This window comes from Rousettus aegyptiacus, unplaced genomic scaffold (assembly GCF_014176215.1).
Source record: "Rousettus aegyptiacus isolate mRouAeg1 unplaced genomic scaffold, mRouAeg1.p scaffold_m13_p_14, whole genome shotgun sequence".
Classification (NCBI taxonomy): Eukaryota; Metazoa; Chordata; class Mammalia; order Chiroptera; family Pteropodidae; genus Rousettus; species Rousettus aegyptiacus.
Window position 1 is genome coordinate 13905095 of NW_023416289.1, and position 18644 is coordinate 13923738.

At 56.9% G+C, this 18644-nt stretch overlaps 2 protein-coding genes across 8 annotated transcripts; one reads left to right on the forward strand and one right to left on the reverse strand.

Annotated features, from left to right (window-relative positions):
• The first annotated feature begins 213 nt into the window (after positions 1-213).
• Positions 214-3140, forward strand: ACD (ACD shelterin complex subunit and telomerase recruitment factor). Of its 2 annotated transcripts, none has more exons than XM_016163912.2 (12): positions 214-524; positions 607-743; positions 867-960; positions 1048-1124; positions 1258-1302; positions 1413-1447; positions 1592-1743; positions 1821-1917; positions 1999-2079; positions 2268-2641; positions 2775-2866; positions 2947-3140. In XM_016163912.2, the coding sequence occupies exons 1-12, from the start codon at positions 426-428 to the stop codon at positions 3023-3025; spliced, it is 1362 nt and encodes a 453-aa protein (XP_016019398.1). In that variant the 5' UTR covers positions 214-425; the 3' UTR covers positions 3026-3140. The 2 variants fall into 2 exon arrangements, with proteins under 2 accessions (XP_016019398.1, XP_036087359.1); XM_036231466.1 differs by having other exon boundaries at positions 2020-2079.
• CARMIL2 (capping protein regulator and myosin 1 linker 2) lies at positions 3102-15469 on the reverse strand. Of its 6 annotated transcripts, none has more exons than XM_016163866.2 (39): positions 15057-15464; positions 14704-14798; positions 14559-14609; positions 14280-14342; positions 14053-14177; positions 13827-13918; positions 13576-13642; positions 13378-13476; positions 13160-13235; positions 12992-13080; positions 12784-12878; positions 12620-12706; positions 12423-12535; positions 12226-12303; positions 12014-12090; positions 11817-11921; positions 11556-11625; positions 11335-11416; positions 11139-11235; positions 10928-10985; positions 10617-10789; positions 10294-10456; positions 10113-10214; positions 8962-9090; positions 8791-8874; positions 8435-8595; positions 8277-8364; positions 7951-8106; positions 7774-7840; positions 7086-7315; positions 6118-6218; positions 5672-6035; positions 5466-5588; positions 4582-4618; positions 4346-4417; positions 4010-4222; positions 3775-3855; positions 3351-3428; positions 3102-3266 (listed from the first exon to the last, which is right to left on the reverse strand). In XM_016163866.2, exons 1-39 carry the CDS (start codon positions 15094-15096, stop codon positions 3154-3156), a joined length of 4194 nt encoding a protein of 1397 aa, XP_016019352.2. In that variant the 5' UTR covers positions 15097-15464; the 3' UTR covers positions 3102-3153. The 6 variants fall into 6 exon arrangements, 5 of the variants coding, with proteins under 5 accessions (XP_016019352.2, XP_016019325.2, XP_016019333.2 ...); XM_016163839.2 differs by having other exon boundaries at positions 8761-8874; positions 15057-15462; XM_016163847.2 differs by having other exon boundaries at positions 7774-7822; positions 8761-8874; positions 15057-15460.
• Positions 15470-18644: the final 3175 nt, after the last annotated feature.

The window sequence follows — 18644 nt, forward strand, 5'->3', positions numbered from 1 at the left end:
ATATTTGCTGAACTTCTCGGGGTCATACGTTGAAGTGGCTTCGAGCCAACTCGCTCGGACTACCCTAGGCCGCAGCCTCAAGGCTCCAAATCCCGCCCTCTTTCCGACCCAGACCTTGGCCCCTTCCTTCCACTGGAGCCTTGATGAACAGCCCAAACGCCAGACAGCTGCTCGGAGAGATAAGAATAAGCAAGCCAGCGTTCAGTCGACCCAACAGGAACCTGCACGCACGTTCCTGAACAGGACCCTGCACGCACGTTCCTGAACAGGACGTGCTCCTGCGCACGCGAGGGTTTGTACGTGGGCGGGGCCTCGATCTCAGGTCCCGCCCAGCAACAGTGCGTTTCCTCTTCCGATGAAAGGCGTGGCCTCGGCGCCCGCTGAAAACCCAGACGAGCAGTGCTGGGCTAAGTGCAGGTACGGGAATGGCGGGCTTGAGGCGTCTGGGACTGCAGCCCTGGATTCGAGAGCTGATCCTGGGATCAGAGACACTCTCAAGTCCGCGGGCGGGGCAGCTGCTCCAGGTGAGCCCCTCACCCCTCTCAGGGTCTGGGATCCAGAGCGGAGCCCCCGGGTGGTAGGATTGACGCCTGTCGCCGCCGTCAGGTACTGCAGGATGCTGAGGTCCCAGGTCCGTCCCGCGCCCTTGACACTTCTGATGTCGGGGCTGCACTGCTTGTTTCCGACGGGGCCCACAGTGTTCGATGCCTGGTGACACAAGAGGCCCTGAATACCTCGGACTGGTGAGAAAGGCGCAGCGGGGCCCCGGGAGATTTGAGTCAAGAGAGGAGCGCGAGGTGGGCGGGCCCCAGGCGGAAGGGGCTATTTTCTCTCGCTCTAAGTAGTGAGGGTCCCACTCATCGCAGGGAAGAGAAAGAGTTCGGCTTCCGAGGGGCGGAAGGTCGGCTGCTGCTGCTGAGGGACTGTGGGGTCCGAATCCAAGTCGCCGAGGGTGGCCCGGTGAGTGGTGAGGATGTCTTGGGCGCGTTACTGGGCCTGACTCTTATTGTCAGCTCCTGAGACCCGTCCCTGAACTCCTCCCTCCAGCCTGCAGAGTTCTACCTCCAGGTGAACCGTTTTAGCCTGCTGCCCGCGGAGCAGCCCCGGGATTGGGTGACTAGTTGGTAAGTAATGCCTCCACCCTCCAACTGTTCTCCCCACCCAGGCCTAGCTGGCATTGGCATAGGCCTTTTGAGTGGGGGGGGGGGGGCTTGGGCCCCTAGGAACATTAACTACTTATCACCCTCTTTTTCTTAGCAACCAGGACCCAGATGTGCAGAAAAAGCTCAATGATTGCCTGGAGTGAGTCTGAAGTTGGGCTAAGGGGCTAGGTGTGGCTTGGTCAGAGGATGGCAAAAAGTCTTGACAGGCCTCAGGATTGTTTCTCAAGCCTGTTTCCTCTGTTTCTGTAGGGAGCATCTTTCAGAGTCCACTTCCTCCAATGCAGGTACTTGTAGAGGTTGACCAGTGTGACCCTAACTCCCTGCAGAGTGACTCTCCAGCCTTCACCTCCTGCTACCTTAATAATTCCTCCTGCCCACCTACCCAACCCTTACTCCTCTTTGAGCTTCAGCGCATCCCCTGCTTCCAGGCCTTTCACTGTCCCAACTTCTGGATGAGGTACAAGAGGAACAGGAGCATCAGGGGGCACTAGTGCGTCTGGCCGAGAGCTGTCTGATGCTGTCAGGCCCTTGTACAGCACCCCCACTCACCCGCTGGGCCACCTCACGCCTCAGGGCCATGGTCAGTATGGGGTTTCCCTTGGAAAATGTCAGGGTAAGGAGTTGGGCAAAGGCCAGGTTGATAGTTCACTTCCACAGAGGGAAGCTGTGTACACTGTCCCCAGCCTATGGTTGCACATCTCTGAGAATGACCAGCGAATTCTGAACTCTCTGGGCCCAGGGCAGAAGGCACAGGGTAAGGAGGACTGGAGAATTCAGAGGGGTGTCTCTGGTGGCCTGGTGCCCACAGACCTGATAAGCCTTTCCTGACCCCTAGGCCCTGAATTTCCCCCACCAGACCCAGCTCTTCAGGAACTATCGCTGACCCCGTTATCTCCTTCCCCACTCAGTTCCTCAGGTAAGGTGGTGCTGAGGCCACAAACATGCACTGATGTCCGTTGGGTGCCTGGGTTATGTGAGATAATACAAAAGGGTATACGGCCAGGTGGGGGAGGAACACAGTCCCTTCAGGCCTGCCTAAGCTCACAGGTCACTCAGCTAGTCTGAGCTTAGGGCTGTGCCCACAGGGAGTCCCCTTCTCCCCAGGAACCCCTGTCTTACCCAGCCACATGTCATCAGAGGAAAGTGGTGCCAGCGTCAGCCTTCTGCCTGCCCCGTCCTTGGCTGCTTCAGACCCAGTGCAGAAGGGTGGCTCCCAGCCTCTACCGGCCATCTACTCAACTCCTGGACCCTTGCCCCCTACTTTGGCACACCCCAGCCGTGTACCCAACTCTCCACTTCTGAGCTGCAACCCAAGTCTGTCACCTCCTGGTCACATCCCCAGTCCACACCAGGCCCATGTGACCAGGCCCCAGAAATTTTGCCTGGAGTTCAAGGGACTAGGGTTGCCCACCAAGAACTGGCAGAATTCTCCAAGGATAAGAACCACTGAGGGAGTCCTGGAATCCAGTCCTATCTGGGTGAGTATAGCCCCCCTACAACTGGAGGGTAGGATGGGGTGGGTCTTGGGCAAAGCTGGGAGGGGGGCTGGGGTAGCCTTGGATGGGGTTGGAGTCCTTGTTGGCCCCTCCCCAGATACCACATCCTTTTCAGGATCCCCCAAAGAGGCATCGTGATGGTTCCGCCTTCCAATATGAGTACGAGTCACCCTGCACTTCCCTCTGTGCCCAGGTCCAGTCCACCAGGTGAGTGCCTGGGGCTGTCCCCATTCTCTTGGTCACCGGCCCCAGTCTTCTTTGACCGACAGCCATGGTTCTCTTCCCAGGCTCCCTCCCCAGCTCCTGGCCTGGGCCTTGCACTTTCTGATGGAGCCACAGCCGGAATCTGAGCAAACCCAGGTGTGAGGGGTCATGTAACCACGTGGGAGGATGTGCACATACACAGGACCATGCCTGTGGCTGGACAAATAGTGCTTCACCGTCTGCTTCAAGTTTTTTAATAAAATAATCTCATGCGGCAGGAAAGGAGAAGGTCAGGGGTTGGGGCCGCCGCCTCTTTGGTCTGTGGCTGGGGAAGGTGGACTCTGCTCAGGGCTGGAGGGCTCTGTAGGCTGTGGGGGCAGAGGCTCGGCTCCAAGGCCAGATCCTGCAAAGGAAGAGGGGAGAGAGGAAAGTCAGAACTGGACTGAGCAGTCCTGCTACCCTCCCAACTGGCCCAGCCCCCTTTTACCTAGGCTTGGAGACGGGGGTACCTCAAGCTTTGGCCTGCGCTTGAGGACAGGGGAGCGCTGCAGCCTCAGGGGCCGTTCTGAGGGACATAGAAAGGTGTGCGATGGGTTGCTTAGGGCTTGCTGCCTGTCCCCAGCCCTCCTCCCAAGCCTCCAGTGTGCACATGCGCACACAGACACACGTACACACACTGTTGCTTTCAGAGCCTCCCCCCACACACATCCTTTCAGAGGTTGCTCTTCTGGAGGTGGAGCCAGGGATAGGAACCATTTGTCAGAGCCTTGCTCCTGGCCTTCTGGCTCTCTGATTTCTCAACCCTGCATGCCACCAGTGGTCCCCTCCAAGGACCAGAGCCACGAAGGGAGCCCTAGAGCCCACCCCCTCCCATCTGTACTCAAGCACACATGGAGGTGTCTTCCCCTCACCAATGGGGGCCTGTAGCTGGTCCTCATGCACAGACACTGCTCGTCGCCCTGCTGAGAGAGGCCTCGGCCTCAGCTGGCCATCTAGGGGAGGCCAGGGTATTAGGGTGTGGTCCCACCAGCTGACCCCACTGCAGCCCTTGCCTCCCACCTTCAGTGTGCCCAGAGGAGCTGAGTTCCCAACAGGGATTCCTCTCCCCAGCCCAATATTGGGGTAGGGCCGACAGTGCCTGCTTACCCTCATTCCTGGGGCCCAAGTAAGGATCCTCTGGAAGACCCAGGCTGTCTCGGGAAGGACTGGCTTTTCGGGGGCTGGGACAAGAAGGGGGACCTGGACCATCCTGTTGGCCCCAACCACGGCTCCTAAGCTCTGCATTCAGCTGTTGCCCCAGTGTCTTCCAGGTGGCAGACTCAGGCCCCTGGCCCCCTGGCCCAGGTCTGCATGAGGGGTCTGTAAGGGAAATGGTATCAGCCAAGACATGGGCCAGGCATTGGAGGTGAGCCTAACCATTGGTCTGAACCCCTCCTGCCTATCCCATCATGTTCCCCCACCTGCACAGTGGCCTTCACTCACCAGCAGACACAGAGTGGGTGCGGGACTTGATCGAGATGGGAGGAGCCTCCGAGGAACTGTCCATAATGTCACCTGCAAGGCGGGGCTGGGGTCTCAGGCACCAGACCTTGGGGGTGAGGGGAAGAAAAGCCTGGCCTTTTCCCCTCCTCCCCAGGAGAGCAAGTATACTTTGGGGTCTATCACTAAGGATATCTCCCTCCCCGAAAATGTACTGCCCTAGCCCAGGTCCCACTTACCATCTGAGCCAGCCTTCTTGATTTCTCCATCTTTGCTCTGTAAGAAACAGGGAAATCAAGCTCAGTCTTGCACTGACCTCAACCTAGCTTTGTCCTTTTGTTCATTCTTGTTCTTATAACTGCCACTAAATGCCCACTGTGGGCTAGGCAAGAACATGGCAAACCCAGTCCCAGCTTTAGAATTCAAAGTCTGGGATGGTGGACAGTTAACACAAACATCCATATGCACATATAGACACACAATGTGATTTCTTAACTCTGACTCACTTTCTACACATTGTTTCTAAATTCAAGCTGAGGCTCACGTCATATGTGTTCCTTATTTTCCTGAAAGATTATAAAATGGATAGTACATAGGGCTGTGGTTCTTGTTATGGACTGTGATCACAATGGCATTAGTAGGATGGCCATAGAAGAGAGTCAGGGAAGGCCTATAGGGAAATGTAGAGATTGATGAAGAGGAACTTGGTTTAACCCACGAGTGTCAAGGGGCTGGAAGTGGAGCAAGAAGGTGCCCCAGACAGGACATGTATGGAGGCTGAGATGCAACTAGGGGTGGAGAGCAGTGCGATGAAAGGAGTGACCAGGGCTAAGATCCCACAGGGGCTGGAGAGAAAGCCCCAGGAGGACTTGCTGTTTCAAATGCAGATGACAAGTCAGATTTCTGTTAGATCTGCAGAGAAAGGACCATCCCATCTCCAAGGAGGAAATATCAGTAGCCAGGGCAGAAGCCAAGAGGAGAGACTGGTTGAAGCTGATGACTCTTTTGAGGCAGAAGGGAGGGAACTGTTCCGTGTGTCATGAATCTCCTGGTCACATATGTCACCCACAGACTGCCACGTCACCTGCCCCCTCACTTTGCACTTGTGTCCCTCTCAACTCACTTGCTTCCTCTTGCCTTCAGCACTGCCACTGCCTCTGCTCACACCAATTCTCTGCAGCATCACTTGTACCCGTTGTTCAAAGGATGGGGCCAGCTCTGTGTCTCCCCGCTCCAGGGGCCGCCTCTGGGGACAGAGATACCCGAGTGGGAAGAGAGGCTGCTGCCCTTGGTTCAGCAGAGCCCTCACCCCCTGTCACCAGGCCTCACCTTGTCAGGTCTGGTACCCAATGTCATCTCTTCCTCCTCGGCAGGTAGCAGTATCATTGAGTAGGCCTTGCTTTCCCTAGTATAGCGAGGCCGACCCCTGCGGGCAGGGTCAGGGCTGCTGGTGCCCCCGTCAGCCCCACCAGGCTCTTCACCTCGGCCAGGACGTGCTGGTGGCCGCAGCAGGTCCCCAAGTGTGGTTTTTCGAGTGCGGGGAGCTGCCCCAGGGCTGGTCTCTAGATCAGGCCGTGGCCCCCGTGTTGAACGAGGCTTCTTGAAGGCAAAGAGGGTACCCAGCTTCTTTCGCAGCGTACGGGGGACAGGGGTGGTACCCCCCTCAGTGGCCGAGTCCTCCTCGGGGGCCCAGCTGTGGGAACAGCCAGAAGTAAATAGGAAAGCCCGTGGAGCAGCTTACCCTCTCCCACCCCCTGCAACTGCCCTTCACTCACAGGTGATCCTGCTGGATTAGCCTTTTAGAGAAGAATTCTTCCACACCCTCGTCCACACGGGCACTGAGCCCATTCCCTTCCTGCGGTAGGGCTGGGGGCACCTAGGGGACACCACACAGTCAGGTCAGGGCTGAGCGCTCCCCACCTCCCTTTTCCAACAGCCTGCCCTATGTAACTCCAGGACCTGGGAGCTTATGTGACCCTAGAGGGCTGCTGACACACGAGCTCTTTCTTCCTCTCTAGCTGACGGGCAAAGACGCTGATTTCACATACACCCTCGGCTGTAGTTGGCCCTGAACACATATCCAGCCCACACCCATTCTTGTCCAATGGAGTATATCCTACACATCCTGAACAACCCGGTCACCAGCAGGCTAAAACACACAGTCCCCCTGGGTCACACGTTCTCACCTGCCACCCCATCTGCTCCAAACAGTTCCCTGCAACATCCCCCACCCCCACCCCACCCGGCCTGCTGCTGTTTAGCAGTACCGGCTGCTGCGTCAGACCCTCTGGGGGGCCTCAAGCCGGCTCCTCCTCCCCTTCTGCCCTGTGCCCACTGCCCCCACCAGTACCCGGTCCACACATAGATCTCCCCACACACACACTAGCCGGATGTGCAGTAGACACAGGATTGTCCCTGCAGTCCAGGAGCCTAGTATCTTACAGCAACCCTAGACGATGGAGGGTAAGACAGCCACCCTCTCTCACACATCCACCTATGCAGCAGGCTGACCTGAGGCAGTTTCACACCCAAGTGCACCCCCAAAGTAGCCCACACACTCATGACCCTGCATGGGTAAGGCCTCGGATGGGGTTGGCCAGGAGGAAGACGCGACAAGGCCACATGACCAGGTGGTCTTGGGCCCCCACAACCCACCTCCCTGCCCACCATCACCAGTACGGAGCAAGTGGGCCACTTGCGACTCCCAATTCCACAAGCTCAGGAGTGGGGGGAGGGCACTCACCTGGGGACCCCCAGGCGGTGGGCGGTGGTGGTGCTGGCGCCGTGGCCGTGGCCGGGCCCGGGTCGGATGGCGCAGGGGCTGTCCGGTGGGTGGCAGGTCCATGCGAGGTAGCGGGCCTGCCGGGGACCCAGGAGCAGCGGGGCTCGGAGAGCCGCGTGCTGATGGGCCTGCCTGCGGCTCCGCATCCTCCCCAGGAGCCGCCAGCTCGGGCTCTGGTTCCTCAGCAGCACCTGAGGAGAGAGCACCAAAAGAGCACCGAGCACGGAGCCCAAGGAGGTGGCAGTGGCGGTGTTCAGGCAGTGGGGGGACCCGCCCAGAGCGCGGGGAGGGGCCCCGGCTGCACCTCCCGCCCCCCGCCCCTCCCCCGCAGCCGCTGTCCGTGGTGCTGAGCGCGGCCCCGAGCGGCGTGCATCAGCACCGCCGCCAAGCATGCGCGTCCTGTGGGTAGGGAAAGGGGGGCCGGGCGAGTGGAAACAGCGTCTGGGCCCTGGCGTGCTCAGGTTCCGCTCTGTGCTGACTGATCACAGTAGACCCCAACCTTGCAGGTTACATGGAGATCTTGGCTTGGTTCAGGCAAGGGTCAGGGAGTTCCGGGAACAATAGGGCTGAATGAATGTGGCTAGGTGTCCAGGTCTAATGGAGCTTCAGCCCAACTCAGTAACTCCCTTCCCCCCAGGCCCTGACTTACTGTGAGTGGAGGGGACCAAGTGAAGACAGTGGTTGGATTTAGGCCATTTCTGTGGAGGAATATCATCCTGGTAGGGAGGGCACGAACTCAGCCCCGGAGCTGCCTCCCCCACTTCCACACTCCAGAACAAGATGAGAAGATCTAGGGTTCAAGGCCCAGAGTTCTTGACCCACCTACCTTTTGCTCTTCTTTATGTTCTTCCTTTTCTGTCTTCTCTTCAGGGAAGAAAAGGCCTTCCAATTCCCCAGGTCCAAAAGGGCTGGGCTGGCCTCCATCCAGTGCTGGTATGGCAGGGGGCATTGCCACTGTTGCCTGCTGAGCCAGACTCTCCACCTGCAATACCAGGCACCCCGAAGATGGACAAGTAGGGGTCACAGTCCTATTAGTACTATGAGAACTCTGAAATATCCCTCAGATTTATGACCCCAGAAACCATTACAGAACCCCTGCAAGGTAATGGCCAGGTCAGTGTGTGTGTGTGGACAAGTGCATTTTCCCCTTACCAGCCGATCCCGAGCAGCACTCAGGCCTGTGAGAGCTTGAGCCACAATGCTCTCTGCCAAGGACCTTGTGACCGACAGCCGCATGTCTCTGAGGGCAAAAGATGGCAAGGGTTAGTGTGCTGTCTCTGCCTAGCTCAGCCCAGCCCCATCCAGCATACCTGAGCCTAGTGAAAGCATCTTGTAACAGGTGTTCTGAGAACAGCTCTGGGAGACCCCGTGAGCCCACCAGGACACCCTCTAGCTCTTCCCTCCATCTGGGTCCCTGCAGCATCTGTGGGCAGAGGCTCCTTGTTGTGTCCAGTGTGGCCTGAGTGAAGTCCTAGGCAAAGGTCAGAGTGGTGAGGGTGTGGCTAAGGCCCAGACAGATTGGCTTGAGGCTCTAGTCCCCACAGAATATTGACTCAGGGGATATCACAGGCAGACTTATGGGATGGGAGTTAAACCTATGCATGGAAATAGGGCTGAGAAAGGGGTTCCATCTCACCTTAACATCCTGGCGGCAGACCTCACCCACCTGCCCCAGGAGGCCCTCCAGCTTCTGCCGCAGCTGCCATTGATGGCTTGGGGAACTTCCTGCCTCATGTAGAATGGGAAGAATCTGGAGGCCAAGAAGGAAAAGGAGTTGCAAAGTGACACCTGACTAAGAGGGGAAAAGTCCTCGTAGCCAGGGGGGAAGGGTACTCACACTGAGAGAGAAGTTGGCATTTTGGATGGCATCCTCAGCCTGGTGCACAGCAGCTTCACCTTGGGGTCCAGCCCCACAGCCCAGCAGCTCCACATGCTCCTGCACCGACTGACACAGTTCGTTCACTTCCTGAGGGGCATCAAGAATCAGTTCCAGCCTGGTCCCATCCCAGTTCCCCAAACCCTGACTGCCTCCTTCCCAGGGTCTCCAACAGGATGTAGGTTCCTGAAGCCAATACCTTTGGGTCAGCTACTTAGGAAACCTATCTGTTTAAGAAGGGAGAGCGGTGTCTCCTTTGGTTCGTTGTAGGGACTTTATATGTACTTTTTAAGTTTACAGAACAGGAAGGAAAGGAGCAGTTAGTTATGTCTGTGTTTTAGAAGCTCAATTTGTTCACCATCCACCTAGAGGATTGACTGAGAGGTGGGGGGAAATGCCAGTGAGGCACCATGGACGAAGGACTGGGGGAGCAAGGGAAAGTTAGGGTGGGGATGAGGAACAGGACCAAGGAGGTCTGCATAGGCTCCAATGTGGCCAGGAGAGACCTGATCCAAACCTCTGTCCACAGCACTTGATGGGTGTGAGCACTAGTGAAATTGGGCTCCAAGGTAAAGAGAATTTGTGAGAGATGATGAGATCACTTGAGCTGTATAGAATGTGAACGCCCTGCAGGATGTCTGGGTCAAGATGCCTGGGCTCAAGCTTGGGAGAGATGTGGGATTTGGGAATGGAGAAGTGGGAATATCTCACAAAGGCAAGGAAGTGGAGGGAGATGAACCCAGAAAAAAAGTCACTAGAGCGGCCACAACAGAGGTCAGAAGAGAGTGGAGGGAACTTGTGAATGGGAAGTCATAGATGGGGCTACAATAGGGGGGATTAAGGGGAGATGTTTAAATACCTCTCATCTCTAACAGCCAAGCCTATTTAAATGCTTTAAAAAAGTAGCCAGGGGTGTTATTTGGGGGAGCTATTTCAAAAGTGGTTGTCTCCTCTCCAGACCAAGAAGAGGGGATTGTCTGGGACAGCAGGATTTAGGCACTCAGGCCCCAGGAAAGCCAGACCTTCCGACTCATGGAAGCTCCCAAGTGCCACAGCTTTCCCCATGCCCCTCTCTTCTCTGTGTATTCAAGCTTAAAAGAGGGGACACTGACCTGCTCAGAGACCTTAGATACCAGACCTAGTGGCTGCTGGCAGGAGGTGAGGGCAGAAGAGGTGTGGTCTGTGCGGTTGTTCCTCAAGAGACAGGCTTGGATCTGAGGACAAGGCATGTTTGTTAATAGTGGGGTCGTGGGGCAATGGCACAGAGAAGAGCAGCGGAGAAGGAAACCCCACCTGGTGCACTGCCCGTGCTGTCAGTTCCGGGCGGCTGCGCTGCGCCTGGGCCACGTCGGTCAGTGGCAGCGGCATGGCCTTCAGGCTTCGGTTCTGCTCCAGGGCCTGCGCCACGTCTAACAGGCCCAGAGCAGACGTGTGGTTCCGATCCCAGACCACAGACCTGGGCCGGGTGGGGCTTCAGTTGGGGTCAGAGCTCAGCAAGGCCCCACCCAACCCTCGGGCCTTGTCCATTCGCCCTTATTCAGCCCCGCCCCTTAGTCCAGTAACACCCTCCATGCCACGCCCTCCGCATTGGTCCCACCCCCTCTGACCCCGCCCACCGGAGCCTGGTGTTAACCCGAAGCGCCTTGGCCAGCATCTTGGCACCCGCGTCCCCCATGGCGTTGCCGCTGATATCCAACACTGTCAGGTTAGGATTGGTGGCCAGGGCCCGCAGCAGTACGCTGGCACCCAGCTTCAGCCTCGACTCAGCTACAGACAGAGACTGCAGGGGCTGGGGTTAAGAGAAAGCCCTATGTGGTTGGATTCAGGAGTCAGCAAGGAGGGCACAGGGTTTGAGGGAGCAGGAGGCAGAGGGGTTAGTCACAGGGTGTTCATTGACTGAAGCTCCCGCATGGTCCCGTGAACTCACACAGTCGTCATCCTGCATGAGCTGGACAATCCGGTGCAGGACGTCGTCCAGGGTCTCCCTGTGGGCAGAGGATTGACTGAGAGGTGGGGGGAAATGCGAGTGAGGCACCATGGAGGAAGGACCGGGGTGGGGGGGGAGCAAGGGAGAGTTAAGGGAGGACTCAGATGCTTGGGTGCTGTCTGGGAGGCCCTGGAGTGAGATGGGGGCTCACTTGCACCGGACGTTGAAGTTCCTTCCAAGCGCCACATGTTGCAGGGACCGACTCCTCCCGATGGCCAGTACCAGAGTCACCATGTCTGAGCCGAAGCCTGAGGATGGTTGGGGTCACGCATAGGCGAAGCTGCGGCGAGGGGGGCAGCGTGGGAATTGGGTGGATGGTGAGAGGACGGGTTTCAGGGCGGCCTCACCATTATCTGACAGATCCAGGGAACTCACTGCACCAGCATCGCACACGAAGTCTTGTATCACCTGGGCACCCGCTGAGCGCAGCTTAATTGGAAGGTGGGGTTGTGCTGAGGCCAACAGGCCACAGGTGGGGAGGATCAGGGGGCCAACGGACCGGCGCGCCCGCCTCTCAGTCCCACCACCCCCAGTGTGTGGCTGCTCACGCCGGGGGCCTGGCGCTCACCTCACAAGCGCTGAGGTCCAGGTGCAGCCCGCTCATGTGCGTGTTGAGCGCGAGACCTTCCAAAAGGGCCCTGGGAGGGGACGCCACAGGGGGTAGCGAGAGCTGGGAAAGGGGGCACCAGGGCGCGAACGAATACCAAGAAGGAAGGGCTACGATGCTAGGGAGATTGTGGGTGCGATAGGAGCGGGGTGAGGTGCTGGAGGCCTGGCCTGGGCGATAGCTGTACAGGCGGGGGGTGTGGCTGTGGGCAGCGACACTGACCTGAGCGCGTCCGGGGGAAGCTTGCAGCCCGCCAGTCCCAGGTGCCGAAGCGTTCCTGCGCGGCTGAGGAAGAGTTGCAGCGTGGCAGGTGCAGCCCGGGACTTCCTGGGGTGGGGCATCCGAGAAGTGGGCTTCCGGGCGAAGGGAAGCAGCTCCCGACGGGCTCCCCCCGACCCGCCCCGCTCCCTCCCGCTTACGTGCGGGAGAAGACGTTCCTCGAAGCGTCGAGGTGGGTGAGGCTGGCGCAGCAGCCGCGGGACAGCGCGGAGAAGAGCTGCGGAAGGAAGGTGTGGGTTACACCGGCCAGAGGACTGAGCCCTTCCCGCCCGCCTTGCCCTCCGGTCTATCCTCCAGCTTCAGGCCAGGCCACCAGCCCTATCGATCATCCCCCCACTGACCACCCCCTCACAGTGTCCAGGGAGGTGTCGGTGCCTGCGAGATTCAGGAACGTCAAAACATTAGGACGGCTCAGGAAACTATAGAGGCCCTGGTGGAAGGATAGGGGTGGATGGAAGGGAAGGAGTCAGGGATGCTTCACCAAAGAGCTTGCTGACACTCCACTGCCTCCGGTGCCCCCAATCACTGTCCCTAAACACAGCCACTCACCCCATTGTCCTCCGAGGCCCCCAGTGCCCCAGGGTTCCCGGAAAGATCCAGGTAGGTCAGGGCAGAGTCAAAGGCCACATTGGAAGCCAGCGCCCGGCCCAGAGCCCTCATCCCTGGTGGTGGAGAAGGGAGTGGCTCAGCAATCAGGCAGATCCCCTTTCCTGCCCCTCCCCATCCCCATCTTTAGCTCTGCCTACCTCGCTGTGTCAACCCTGTCTGCGCTAGGCTGAGTTTCCTCAGGGCTCCAGGACGATGCTCTAGGTGTCTGCTGAGTGCAGCCATGCCTAGTGGATGGAGGCAACCATGTGGGTCTCACCTCCTCCAGCACTGGCCCCCAGGGCTTCCCCAGGCTCAGTCATACCTCGATCATCCAGCAGGTTCCCTGCCAGGCTGAGCTCCCGTAGCCCAGAGCTCGAGTGCCCTGCCAGTGCCTGGGCCAGTCGCCGGACAAAGTCTCTGGGGACCAGGCATGAGACTCTGACCCTGGATTCCCAACTCCTCCCAGGCCACTAGCCTCCCGATCCCACCCCTGTGGAGTCCCTTCCTCAAGTCCTCCCAGTCCCCCTTACCCCTTCAGACCACAGGTCTCCAGCACCAGCTCCTCCAGGTGGGAAGACTGACTCATCATGTGCAGAATCTGTTCTAAGACCTCAAGGCTCTGAGGACCAGAGTGGGGGCTCAGTGGGCTATACCCTCGTCCCCACACCCCAGGCCCCTTCCTGCCCCTCGACTCTCACCAACTTCATGTCCACACAGGAGAGGCACCGGAACCACAGGTTGTAGGACAGGGCGGCCACACTCAAGGCCAGGTCCCTGGGTGGGAAAAGAGGCAAGGGCAGAGCTCAGGGTCCTCCAGCCAGATCCCAGGCCTAGCTTCCCTTCCATCAAGAGGCTGAGGCCCAGGAATGTGGGTCATGGAATCTTCCCCCCTTCCCAGTCCTGGAAGGCCACACACCGACTGCCCAGATGGCTGAAGTCTCCTAGGCTGAAATGGCGGCAGCCCTGACGATGGTAGATGGTGTCCACATCCTGGGCAAGAAGAAAGTGTCTCCAACTAGCTTGGGGCCACAAAGGGCAGGGAGGGACTCAATGCGCATGGGGATCAGATGCCTCCAACCCTCCCCCCACCCCAGAGGGCCCTACCCTCACCCACTGAATCTCCTCTCGGAAAGGAAAGCCATTGTAGTCACATAGAGCCTCGTATGTCTCCAAGAAGCCACCTGGGGAGGTGCCAGAGGTATGATGGGATGTGGTGGGGGAGGAGAGACAAAAGGTCAGAGATGAGGGAAAATCAGACCCAAGCTGGGTGGTGGCTGTGCCTTGAATGGCTCTGTTCAAATCCAGGGTGTGTGTGGGGAGGGGAGGGGGGCTCGAAGCCCCATGTAGCCCCGCCTTGACCCTTACCACAGGGACTACTGGGTGAAGTGGCCTCTGAGGGGCTGCTTCTCTCCAGACGAGCCAGCATGGAGGGGGGTGTGGGCCTCCTGAATAGCTTTCTGGGGAGGGGGATAAAAGAGAAGTAGATAAGGGACTTCTAGCCCCTGAGATGTGAGGCAGCCCACTTGTGTTTTCAGAATATCCACCCACCGCCCTCCTTCCCTGCCAGCCCTGTGCAGTTGTTGGGCCTCACCCAAGGGTCGAGCGAGGGAAGACCTTCTTGATGGCCGCAGCAACGTGTTGGGCCAGCTGTTCCAGGGCACCCACTCCAGGAAACTCCAGGACCAGTTCAGGCAGAGACTCCAGCTCAAAGGTGACCTGGGGAGGGCAGGCAGCTGGGATGGGCTCCACAAGTGGGGGCAGGTGGAGGGGAAGGAGCAGGCCAGGCTGCAGGCCCTGGTGGGATACTTAGGGTCTCACCTGAGGGGGTGTCTCTTGCAGTGCCATGGCCTGAACCTCCAGATAGCTGAATGTGCAGTCCACCTGTGGAGTACCTGGATCAGCCCGGACCAAGGCCTGAGTCCCACCCTCCTGGGAACCCAGTCTTTTGTGCAGTCTGGAGCTCAGAGCCAGACCGGCGGGAGGCCAGTGCTGTTAGAAGGACAGAGACCACAAGGACAAGAGGAACAGTGCTGCAGATGCAGCCATAAAGGAAGCTTCTGGAGGGCAAGGAGTTGGTGGCCAGGCCCTGGGACTCACCCTCAGGGGTAGGCAGGTGTGGAGCAGGTAGGCTCTCCAACGCAGCAGTGCCTGGGGGGAGAGAGTGTCTGACATCTTGGGCAGGACAAGAGGCTCTTTTTACTTGGGCCCCAGTGGCCCTCCCAGGCTCTGCCCCTTGCCATACCAGGACATGACCTTGCTCAGCACCCTCCCGCTCTGGTAGCCAGGTTTTCAGCAACAGCTCTGCCTCCTTGGGCCACAAGAACCTGGTGATCTCGCCTGTAGAAGGGGAGCCTGCTGGATGACTTCGGTCCTCCCATGGAGGTCAATTCGGGCCCATGGTCTGTACCAGGCTAGGGGCCTGGACTCACCCTTGGACCAGCAAGGAAGGAGTGGAGTGGATCTTGGGGAGCCAAGCCCTCCAGAGGAGCAGAAAGAAACGCTGGCCCGGCACCCCTGGGGGTGGCGGGTCAGCCTCTGGCTTAGAGGTTGCACTGCTTCCTCCCAGCCAAGGAGGCCAGAAAGGCCAGCGCTTACCTCTCAGCTCACAGGATATGCCATCGAGGGTCTGGGCCATGGGGCTGGGCCAGGAGGCCGGGGTGACCAAAAGAGCTCCGACCAGAAACAGTGGCGGGCAGGCGCGCACAGGAAGCCTGGGGCCCCGGCCCGCACTGCACCCAGCCACCTGTTCCTCCTGCAGCGGAAGGTATGCGCTGCTTCCTGCCAAGCCGCCCCCGGCCCGGCTCCTCCCCGACTGAGCCTCCGCGGGCTGGGAGATGTCGCTCGGGTACAGGGGTGTACGGGGAAGGCAGAGTCCCAGGTGCCCGTCCGCCCTGTTTCGCAGGAGCTACTCCGTCAGGCCAAACAGCGGGGGTGGGAGGAGTGATGTAGTAGTGAGAGGCGCGCGTGTTGCGTGCCTCTTGCGGTTCCTAGCCCTCTACGTCCACCCCGCTCCGCAGTCCCTGCCGCGAGCACCAGGGGGCGCTGTCTGTTTGGGGATTCCTCGCCGAGCCCACCCGAGTTCGTCCCTTCCAAAGCCTAGCTGGGGAGGTGGATGCGCGGGCAGAAAGAGCGTCAGATCTCTCTCCCAGCACCCACGTCCTAATGTGGAGGACCTAATCTGTTGCTTCTAACCTAGAGTCCATGACCCCGTTGTGGATCCAGGAAGTTAAAGGGGTGGAAAAAACACCAGATGGACCCAGACGCCCTCTCCGAGGAAGAGTTTCCTCAGGTTTCATCAGGTTCAGGTTGGGTAAGGGCCAGAAGGTGGGCGTGGACGCTCAGTGGGCAGCCTCTGGTTAAAGCCTGAACCCCAACGGCTTCAAGGAGGGGTGAAGTGACTCCTGAGCCAAGGCAAGGTACACAGGGGTCTTCCTGTGATTATGCAGGACCACTAGAAGAGAAGAAAGCTACTGTCTTCACGGCTGGGAGAGGTCAGAAAGTAATGTGTGGATTGGGGGCCTGGCAGCTAGAAGCATGCTGTCCAATAAAAGACCAAGGATCTAGATTCCAGAGGGTTCACAGGAGGGGATTACCTCTTTTTAATCTATCTTGTGCCAACTTTCAAACAGATGGACTGCATTTAAATGTATCATTGTATCTTGAAACTGGGATATTCTTCTAATCGGATTTTTTGTATTTCAGCTAGCTTCTAGGTTAGTTGGTATACCTATTTTTATTTGAATAAAGAAAACCCAATGTATCAGTAGAATCTTTGTGCTTTTTTTTTTTTTTTGAAATTATGCTTAATGAATTAGCCAGTTTAGCTTCAGTGAACAAACTTATCTAGATGTGAATGTATGTTTCCTGACATTTTACATTTTCTACTTTCCTATTCCATCCATTAAGCTAGCCAATAATCTACCATCCTTTATAGATTGTTCTCATAACTGAACAAAAATGACATAACCTAAACAAGAGTAAAGTTACAAGAAATAAAATGAAAAAAATTTTTTTCTTTTGCTAGTCTAATTAGACTCCACTTTTAAGGAACAGCCTCTGTCCTGCTCACAGCTCAGCTAGGCAGAGGTGAAATAACCATGTGTGGGTGCGAGATACTGAGCAGCAGAGTCCCTTGGTTTCTTTCCCATCTCCAGCTACCCGCCTCCATCTTGGGGCTTACCAGAGTGGGAGTACCCTCCAGTCATCTGACAACCACTCCCCCAATGCTCAACCAGATCTCATCTCCTTTTGCTGTGGTCCATCAAGGACTAGGATAAAGTGGAAAGTAGAAACTAAATATTAACAACGTAGGGGTAGCCGCCTCCCTTCAAGCACCAGGCCGTAGTGTGACGGCCGAGAACTGAAAGGAGAGGGAGCTGAGTTCTGGGAAACGGGAAAGAGGAGGTCCTGCTCTGCTGCCCCCCAATTTAAAAGGAGTTAAGATTGGGTTAAGTTGTAAGACTTTCAAAGACCACATAGAACCCACAAACTGCTTTTAGGTTAAGAACTCAATAGGTCTCACATCCTAAGGACCAAGTGGTCAAGAATGCAGGTTCTGAAGGCAGGCCTCCCGAATTCAAGTCCTGACTCCGCCTCTTACCAGCTATTTAACACTGAATGAGATATTTAACCTTTCTGGGTTTCCAGTTTCATTTTGTAAGCTGGAGCTATTAACTTACCTCCAAGTGTTGCTATATGGATGAACTATTAAGAGAAGTGCTCACAACACTGCCTGGCACTCAGTGAACATTCACATTTGCCGAGTCTGCCATGGCAACTTTAGGACTCCAAAACAGACCCACAGAAAACCCACCTCACTGGGATTTTTCCATTTAGAATGACAAGGATGAGAAATACAAGAGGGAATGACAGCCAAAGGGCTCAAGCCATTTCCCAGATGGAAGGAATCTCAGGGCCAGCAGCCATACTGGTGGCATCTGCACATGTCCAGTGAGAGCTGTGAGGGCGGACTGGGGGCTATGGAGAGGGAAACCAGGATCAGCATGGAGATGATGTCAGGGGTACTGGGCTAGCCACAAACCGCCATAAGCTGCTGGTGGTCAGGGCAGCAGTGACGAACAGAACTGCTCTCAGAGACTAAGTGAACACATGTGACTCAGCCCTACAAGAAGTGACAGTGACTCAGTGAGAGGGCGAACGAGGCCTTCAGCTTGTTCAAACCCGTCTGTGTTCCAGACAGCATGACACCCCGTGGGCGCTCAGGAAATGCTAAAAGCTCAAAATGAAGAGTAAGCCCCGCCTGCCCCAGGAGCACAGGCTGAGGACCAACCAGGCGGCACCTCCCGGGTGCAGGCTCTCTCAGATCCTGATCAAGAGGGCCTCGGTGCTTGCTGGGCTGTGCAGCACTGGATGGGTGACACCAGTTAGGCGTGGAAAGGGAATAGACTATTTCTTTACTCTAGTACCCACTATGCTTTAACAGTAGGGAAGAGTGCTGCTGACAGGCCAGGGAACTTCCCCCATCAGAAGTTCTCAGGTTTGGAGTAATAGTGAGAAGTGGCTTCTGCTACAGGTTTTATTTTTAATGAAGTCACACAGGATGTATTATGGGCTATACAATGAGGGGTCCTTTTTCAGGCTTAACTCCCATGAGAATGTCACTTTTCTTGCCCTCTCCATCCAAAACAAATCCACTTTAAAACTTTCAATTTGAATGTATACATTGAGAAATGAAAAGCTCTGAAGATAAACATCTCACTGTCCTGCAGATTCCCTATTGTATCTAATAATTGATCAATTATGTGCCTATTGAGACAACCTGGTAGGGGTTACTCCGGCCCCTGTTGGGGGGGGGGTGGTGTGGGCTACCCGGTGGGAGGAGACTGAATGCTCTGACAGCCTCAGGCCACGAACATGAAGTCCAAAGAGCTGACTGCCTGGTTTAATCTTGAGACTCCAAATGACATGTTTTCCTTGAAACTAGACTGCATACATCTTTTCAATGGCTACATACGTACAACTTGTCCTTTATTACCTCTCAGTGAAAACTGATAAGTTGGAATTTGGGTTTAAAATCCCTGTAATTAGCCGCTGAAGCTTTTACCTAAGATGGGTTTACCGAAGCAATTCACCCAGAAATGGCCAGCAGCAGCAAGATGATGTTGTTTCACTAATGGGTAAACTTCCTAACACGATTCCCTTTCCATCCTACTTCCTCTGGTG